Genomic DNA, 8,398 nt, shown 5'->3' on the forward strand with positions numbered 1-8,398 from the left:
CACCAGTTTGATCACTGTACTTAGAACTTTATTGATACAAGATCTCAAAAGAACCAGTTAAAAGTGCAGCCCCCTTACTCAGTATGCAGTGCCCTCCATCTATCCAGGGGACCCCGGCTAGGGATGTACTTCACACCACAGCCATCGGGAATGAGACGCTTCTCAGTGACCATGGCCTCAAAGTCTTCTGAATTGAACTTTGTGAATCCCCACTTCTTGGAGATATGGATCTGAGGAGGGAAAATTTTAAGGATTAGCAAAGTGTACGGTAGAGGACTGAGCGCTTGTCTACAGGGCGAGTGATGGCTGCTGCTGCTTTACCTTCTGACGTCCAGGGAACTTGAACTTGGCTCTGCGCAGCGCTTCTACCACATGTTCCTTGTTTGAAGCCTTGGTGCGGATGGACATGATCACCTGCCCAATGTGGACTCTGGCAACCGTGCCCTGAGGTTTCCCGAAGGCACCACGCATACCAGTCTGGAGCCTGTGAGAAGAACAGCAGGGTTAGAGTAGGGTTGTTTCAGGTATCGAAATATTGATACTTTTGTCCCAGTATTGGTTCGGTACCGGGATTTGCCTTTTATTAATACTAGGCGGCCCAGCATCAGAGAACATGGAGCAAGCTGCTGTCAGCACGCCCCATGTTCCCTCAGCATCACAGGGAAGTAGTCACTCTCCCTCCCCTGTGCCACCACCAATGAGGAGTTTTAAGAATGAGAATTATTAATTAAAATTTTAAAAACCACCAAAATAAATCACCTTTTCCCAACTTTACATATAAAATACATAACATAACAAATTGCCACGTCCGAAAAGTCCAAACTAAAAATATAAAATAAAAAAATCTATGTGACATGTTTTGTTTAGTCACCTTCTCTCCCCCCCCAAAAAAAAATAAGATAGGACCGTTAGAGTATAGACCGGATGTTCCATTAAATGCGGAATGCACACTTTTTTTGGAATTTTATTTTTTCCGCGTGGTATCGAGTATTACTATACTTTATGGTATTGAAACCAAATCAAAATTTTGGTATCGTAACAAGCCTACATTAGATACCGCACAGCATGGCACAGGGCTATTGTCTCCGAGGCCCCTTAGAGCACCGTGCATGGAGAGCAGCGGGCATACACAGCCAGGGAAGTCACTGTATGCAGCCATTGCACACCACCCTCTGATGGCAGCAGAGGCTGGTCGGCTTAATTAACTGCAAGCTCACGTTCTACAGAGCGGACTACACATTACCTATCAGCTCCGGCACAGGACAACATCTTGTTGATGCGGATGACGTGGAATGGGTGGAGGCGCACTCGGATGTGGAAACCGTCCTTGCCACAGCTCTTCACCATGTACTTGTTGGCGCAGATACGGGCAGCCTCCAGAGCTAAGGAGAGAACCTGTATGTTATTTCAGGCAGAGCCCTACTCAAGCGCACAGCTCGGATCATTCATGATGTCTCCAAGGTCCCTTAGAGCACTTTGTACAAGAGACAAAGCACATACACAACCCAGGAGGTTACTGTATGCAGCCATTGCACACCAACTTGAGATGACAGCAAAAGTTGGTCGGCTTAATAAGCTGCAAATGTCAGGAACAGGGACGGTGCAATGAAATAAACCAGTCATAGAAGAGCTGGGCAACCATAGAGACATCCCCCTTAGGCCTATTGCATACGACTGTAGGTGTCCAGTGCTGCGGACGGCATATGCGGATCCGCAATACACATGCGCCGTTCTGTGGGCATTCCGCATCACGAATGCAGACCCATTCACTTCAATGGGTCTGCAAATCCAGAGATGCGAAATGGCACGGAACCCTACGGAAGCACTACGGAGTGCTTCCGTGGGGTTTCGTCCCGTACTTCCATTCCGCAAAAAAAGATAGAACATATCCTATCTTTTTGCAGAACGGCCGGGTTCACTTTTATGGGTCTGCGATCCACAGCATGGCCAAGGGGCATTCGTGTGCAAGAGGTCTTAAAGGAACATTACAACCAAATACACCAAGATTTCAGTCAGGCGTGCCCACATACCTTCTGATGAGAGCTGCTCGTACTCATCGGAGACCATGTGACCACATAGTGGGAACTCGTCCACCTTGGCCTTCTTACGACCCAAGTCGAAGATCCTGATTTTAGCATCTAGGAGAGATGAGATGTAAAGCAAATCGTTAAGAATATTGCTGGACCCGCCTAAAGGCTCATGCACACATCCCATTCTTTTCTGTTTTACAGACCCGGACCGTTCTTATAGAGAGCAGGATGTTTCACAAAATGTGGAATGCACGTGGCCGGTTTGTTTTGTGGATCTGTGATTTCTGGACCACAAAAAACCGCTACGGCTGTGTGCATAAGCCCTTAAACAGCGAGAGACTGACTTATAATGGAGGACATCATGGTTTGCCAACACTACTTTCACACTCGCATTTGGTGTGGATCAGTCATGGATCGCCCCTGAGGGCAGCGCTAGTCTTCCTAGCAAGAAGTCCAGCATCCGCTCTGAGCCCCACGGTGAAACTGATGCCATATTATGCCTTGTGCAGGACACGCTGCCCCCTTCCTTTAACCTAACAGTCACGATAAAATTGGGGAAAAAAATCCCCAAAATGTCACTTATTGTAGTTTTTTTAATGTGTCTTGTTGGCACTACTGCATTTTTAACCCCTTCGTGACAATTCATTTTAGCCTTAAGGGCCATTAACATTTTTTCCCCTTTGTGTTCCAGCAGTCATAACTAATTTTTTTCTTAGAATTCTTTGCATTTTGCAGGATTAGTTGTAGATTTTTTAGGAACCATTTTGCATTATATATAGTGTAGCAACTCCTTTACATTTAGGGGGAAAGCAAAACACCAATTTTTTGTTATTTATTTAAGGTGTTTACGGTGGTAAAAATAACCAGTTATGTGGGTCAGTATAATGATAATGCCACATTCTATATATATTTTTTACCATTTTCCTTTCCTTCTGCAGCCTGCCAGACTGAAGGGGAGGGGAAGCTGCTTTAGCTGCTCATATCTCTGGTTTGGTAGCAGCTAGAGATATGGTTTCTATTGTTTGAAAGCCGACAGAGCAGAATGACAGCAATATCTTCAGTACATGGGAAGAGAATGTATAGAATAAGCCACGGACACTCCAAAGGGATCCAATTGATTTCTTTATTACACCTTGTGCAGCAACGTTTCAACCTAATGGTCTTTATCGGGGAGCTTGATAAAGACCATAAGGTTGAAACGTTGCTGCACAAGGTGTAATAAAGAAATCAATTGGATCCCTTTGGAGTGTCGTGGCTTATTCTATACATTCTCTGGCTACTACGGGAATCCTAGGACCAGGATTCAACGCTACAGGCACCACCACGTATTGGAAATCACTACAATAACAGTGAGTAGTGCTGGCCTATTTGCTATTCAGTACATGGGAAGATATCACTGTTAGGCCTCCTGCACACGAACGTGTGCGCCCCGTGGTCATGCTGCGGCCCGAAATGCACGAACACCGTCCGTGGGGCATCCGCAGCAGATCACGGACCCATTCACTTTAATAGGTCCGTGATCCGGCCATTCAGCAAAAAGATAGTACGGGAACCTGTATGTTATTTCAGGCAGAGCCCTACTCAAGCGCACAGCTCTGATCATTCATGGTGTCTCCAAGGTCCCTTAGAGCACTTTGTACGAGAGACAAAGCACATACACAACCCAGGAGGTTACTGTATGCAGCCATTGCACACCAACTTAAGATGACAGCAAAAGGTGGTCGGCTTAATAAGCTGCAAATGTCCGGAACAGGACAGGTGCAATGAAAAAACAGTCAGGAGTTAATACACTCTGAAGAGCTGGGCAACCATAGACATCCCCCTGAAGTACGGGACAAAACCCCACGGAAGCCTTCTGTAGTGCTTCTGCAGGGTTCTGTTCCGTGCTTCCGTCCCGCATCTCTGGATTTGCAGACCCATTGAAGTGAATGGGTCCGCATCCGTGTATTGCGGATGCGCAAATGCAGTCCGCAATACTGCAAGGGGGCGCAGACGTTCGTGTGCAGGAGGCCTTAGAAATCAGGATGCTGTGAATGGTTCTGCAGGTTTTACCCACGATTATTCTAAACTCGATTTCTAACAGTGATATCTCCCGTTTATCTTGGACTAATGCTGGTTTGGTCTTGTATGAAAGCCTGCAATGCCAGCTTTCAAACAGGACCAGTCCCTTGCTTTAGCTCCTACCATCCAGGAGATATCAGCAGCTAAAGCAGCCATCCTCCAGCTCAGTTAAGTGGTTAAAGGGGTCCTCCAGTTTTCTGATACTAATGTCCTATCCTATCAGGATCAGTGTAGGTCCGATTCTCGGCAATCCTATTAGCTCGTGCGACCACCACGTCCTCTTCAATGGTCACCTGCAAGCGGTCATCGCAGAGGTGGTGCAGGGCAATTACAGCTCTCAGAAAGCTGGACACTCCCTTTAAGTGGACAAAGATTTATTTTTACAAAAAGCACTCCACCAGGGGCCAGCTGCTGTAAAAACTACAACTCCCACCATTCTCACTCAGTAAGCAGGACTCTGGAAGTTGTAGTTTCAGAGCAGCCGATTGCTGATCCCCGCTCTATGCGCTCCTTCCACTCACCTGGGACTCCTCTACAGAAGCGGGACTTGGGGTAGGGCTTGTTTTTGCAGTATCTGTAACTGAACACAGAAGGTCCTGTTATTCACAGCCTGGATTATGTGGCTTCATCTCGATTACTAACTCCTGACACCCATTCTGATGACTAACTCCCTCCTTGCTGACAGGCTCCACGTCATCCCCCCCCACACACCGACATTACAGGCTGTCACCTGGGACTATAGATAACTCCAGGGTCCGCTTATTCCCTAGGGTGCATTCCACACTAGCCGCAAAAAATACGGATGACGTCCGCGTTACAGCCTTTTTTTTTGCAAAACTGTTGCAACACTGCCTATTGTCCGCAAAATGGACACGTCTGCAGCGCCACTGAACGCGGAGCAAAAGTACGGACGCGTCAACCGGGCCTTAAAGAGGAAGGAAACTACGAATAGAAAAATCGCTTTGAATGTCCTTCTCCAGCGCTGCCATTCTGATCTCCATAGGTCCTGCAGCAATACCATCACATTACTGCCACAATCACCGGCAGCGATCAGAGGCCGCCATACGGCTCTGGTCAGGTCAGATCCCGAGAGCCCCTTTAAAGGCCGTGACCACCCTAGATTCTGTGGGTACCTCTGCCAGGCAGTTATGCAAGCCCCCTCCTGTATAGAAGCCATCTATATGAAGTATTTATCGGTGGCCCTCCGACTAATGCTAAACTACAACTCCCAGCATACCCCCATGTCTTGCTAGGAGTTGTAGTCAATGAGCTATAGCACAATCCTGGGTGACAGATTACAGGGCTATACACCGCACATATAGTGCATGGACCCCCCTATAGAGCTATACACCGCACATATAGTGCATGGACCCCGCTATAGCGCTATACACCGCACATATAGTGCATGGACCCCCCCCCCATAGAGCTATACACCGCACATATAGTGCATGGACCCCCCCCCTATAGAGCTATACACCGCACATATAGTGCATGGACCCCCCCCCTATAGAGCTATACACCTCACATATAGTGCATGGACCCCCCTATAGAGCTATACACCGCACATATAGTGCTTGGACCCCCCTATAGAGCTATACACCGCACATATAGTGCATGGACCCCCCTATAGAGCTATACACCGCACATATAGTGCATGGACCCCCCATAGAGCTATACACCGCACATATAGTGCATGGACCCCCCCATAGAGCTATACACCGCACATATAGTGCATGGACCCCCCCATAGAGCTATACACCGCACATATAGTGCATGGACCCCCCTATAGAGCTATACACCGCACATATAGTGCATGGACCCCCCTATAGAGCTATACACCGCACATATAGTGCATGGACCCCCCCATAGAGCTATACACCACACAGTGCCTGGACCCCCCCATAGAGCTATACACCACACATATAGTGCATGGACCCCCCTATAGAGCTATACACCGCACATATAGTGCATGGACCCCCCTATAGAGCTATACACCGCACATATAGTGCATGGACACCCCTATAGAGCTATACACCGCACATATAGTGCATGGACCCCCCCATAGACCTATACACCGCACATAGTGCATGGACCCCCCTATAGAGCTATACACCGCACATATAGTGCATGGACCCCCCTATAGAGCTATACACCGCACATATAGTGCATGGACCCCCCCCCACACCAGGGCCTCAGCCCTCCCAGACAGGCACACGCGCGTCCAGGCCTCAGCCCGGCACATGGCAGCGGCCCTAACCCAGACATGACTTACCAACGGGCGGGTCTGCGGCCCATGGTGGCGGTTAGTACCTACAGAAGACAAAGAAAAGCAGTGAGAGGACTGAACGGGAACACCGGGGCACCGGGCGGGCGGGACGGGCGCAATACGCAGCTGCCGCCATCTCACTCACCTCGCCGAAGCCAAAGAGGAAGCCTGGTGCGCCTGCGCACTCACTTATATATCCGCCCCGCCCACCCACGTGACGCGCGCATCGCTCCTGAGAGAATGGACTAATGAGACCGTCTGCGCTGTAATGACTGGTGTAGCGCGGCGGCCATCTTACCGGAGACCAAGCCTCATTGGTGAGCCATGTAAAGTCTACAGGAAAATGTCACCTGAGAAAGGGACCCTCATACACAGCAGGTCTGTAAATGATTCTGTCATCATGAAGTGGCATTTTTTTTATTTTGTTTGCAGTGTTTTGTGTAAGTTTAGGGCTGTGTGTGCTGTGGTGATTTGGGTTTTGTAATATTGAAGTGCAAGGTTAAATCTTGGTACCGTCAATGTTGGTTGCGTTGCAAAGCAGTAGTCGCAACAATCCGATTGGAAAATTGGACTTTAGGTCGCCAGTCACACGTGTGTAAGTTATGCGCGACTGTGACTCGCTTGCAACACGAGCAAAAACACAACACTGCAATAGTCGCTGCGAGACTGCGAGTTGCAGACAAATTGATGCATTTTCTGGTTGTGCAGATTGTGTATGACCGGTCTAATGGATATACAGGACTTCATGGCTGACACAATGTCTCCACTGTGAGCGCGGCTCAGATCCATGGACTGTAATACCAGGCACAGCCCATGGCACAAGTGGCGCTGTTTCTGGAAACCAAAATACCCTTTTTTTTAATCCCTTTAAGTAATTCCGCCATTTTCAGTGTTTCATACCTTAAATTTAAATGCACTTGTATTTAAGTGCCCATGTATTCGATCTAGAATGCCCACAGAGCGCCACATAACAGAGCCACAGTGCCCATGTAATATATTTGAATGCCCAGAGAGTGGCCCTATGATAGAGCCATAGTGCCCATGTAATATATTAGAATGCCCAGAGAGTGGCCCTATGATAGAGCCATAGTGCCCGTGTATTAGATTCAGAATGCCCAGAGAGTGGCCCTATGATAGAGCCATAGTGCCCATGTATTAGATTCAGAATGCCCACAGCAGAGTCCCCCCCATGACAGAACTGAAGTGGCCATGTATTCGATATAGAGTGCCCCATGACAGAGCCATAGTGTCCAAGTATTAGATTTAGAGTGCTCACAGAGTGGCCCTGTGAGAGACCCATAGTGCCCATGTATTAGATCTAGAGTGGCCCAGTGACAGAGCCATAGTGCCCATGAATTAGATTAAGAATGCCCATAAAACAAAGCTCGAGTGCTCACAAATTTGAGGTAAATTGTCCATATATCAGAATGCCCACATAACATTATGTAAGAGTGACCATGTAACACAATCAGACCCCGAATGTCTGTAAAACAGAGCAATAGAGCTTAACATCGGAGTGCCCAACATCAGAGTGCTCGATAGAAGAGTGCTCGACAGAAGAGTGCCCGACAGAAGAGTGCCCGACAGAAGAGTGCTCAATAGAAGAGTGCTCAATAGAAGAGTGCCCGACAGAAGAGTGCTCAATAGAAGAGTGCCCGACAGAAGAGTGCTCGATAGAAAAGTGCCCGACAGAAGAGTGCTCGATAGAAGAGTGCCCGACAGAAGAGTGCCCGGCAGAAGAGTGCCCGACAGAAGAGTGCTCGATAGAAGAGTGCCCGACAGAAGAGTGCTCAATAGAAGAGTGCCCGACAGAAGAGTGCTCGATAGAAGAGTGCCCGACAGAAGAGTGCCCGACAGAAGAGTGCTCGATAGAAGAGTGCCCGACAGAAGAGTGCTCGATAGAAGAGTGCCCGACAGAAGAGTGCTCGATAGAAGAGTGCCCGACAGAAGAGTGCTCGATAGAAGAGTGCTCGATAGAAGAGTGCTCGATAGAAGAGTGCCCGACAGCAGAATGCTCAACAGAAAAGTGCTAGATAGCAGA

The 8,398-nt window shown here is 48.3% G+C and overlaps 1 protein-coding gene and 3 non-coding genes across 4 annotated transcripts; all 4 read right to left on the bottom strand.

Annotated features, from left to right (window-relative positions):
* Positions 1-6: 6 nt before the first annotated feature.
* RPL10 (ribosomal protein L10) lies at positions 7-6,463 on the bottom strand. Its single transcript, XM_044306146.1, has 6 exons — positions 6,364-6,463; positions 4,613-4,671; positions 2,031-2,138; positions 1,244-1,382; positions 322-484; positions 7-230 (listed from the first exon to the last, which is right to left on the bottom strand). Exons 1-6 carry the CDS (start codon positions 6,384-6,386, stop codon positions 75-77), a joined length of 648 nt encoding a protein of 215 aa, XP_044162081.1. The 5' UTR covers positions 6,387-6,463; the 3' UTR covers positions 7-74.
* Positions 1,078-1,211, bottom strand: LOC122919983. The gene has a single exon (XR_006386861.1). It is a non-coding gene; the product is annotated as a small nucleolar RNA SNORA70 (small nucleolar RNA).
* Positions 1,449-1,582, bottom strand: LOC122919980. The gene has a single exon (XR_006386859.1). It is a non-coding gene; the product is annotated as a small nucleolar RNA SNORA70 (small nucleolar RNA).
* On the bottom strand, positions 3,637-3,770 carry LOC122919982. Its single transcript, XR_006386860.1, has one exon. It is a non-coding gene; the product is annotated as a small nucleolar RNA SNORA70 (small nucleolar RNA).
* Positions 6,464-8,398: the final 1,935 nt, after the last annotated feature.

The sequence above is a fragment of the Bufo gargarizans genome, chromosome 9 (assembly GCF_014858855.1).
Source record: "Bufo gargarizans isolate SCDJY-AF-19 chromosome 9, ASM1485885v1, whole genome shotgun sequence".
NCBI lineage: Eukaryota > Metazoa > Chordata > Amphibia > Anura > Bufonidae > Bufo > Bufo gargarizans.

What these genes read in the sequence shown, in the direction of transcription:
- RPL10 (XM_044306146.1), bottom strand. Translation starts at nt 6,386, where the DNA reads ATGGGCCGCAGACCCGCCCGTTG. An exon ending in CGAGCAGCTCTCATCAGAAG is followed by an intron (nt 1,383 to 2,030) that starts GTATGTGGGCAC and finishes TTCTCTCCTTAG; the next exon opens with CTCTGGAGGCTGCCCGTATC. An exon ending in TCCTGTGCCGGAGCTGATAG is followed by an intron (nt 485 to 1,243) that starts GTAATGTGTAGT and finishes TTCTTCTCACAG; the next exon opens with GCTCCAGACTGGTATGCGTG.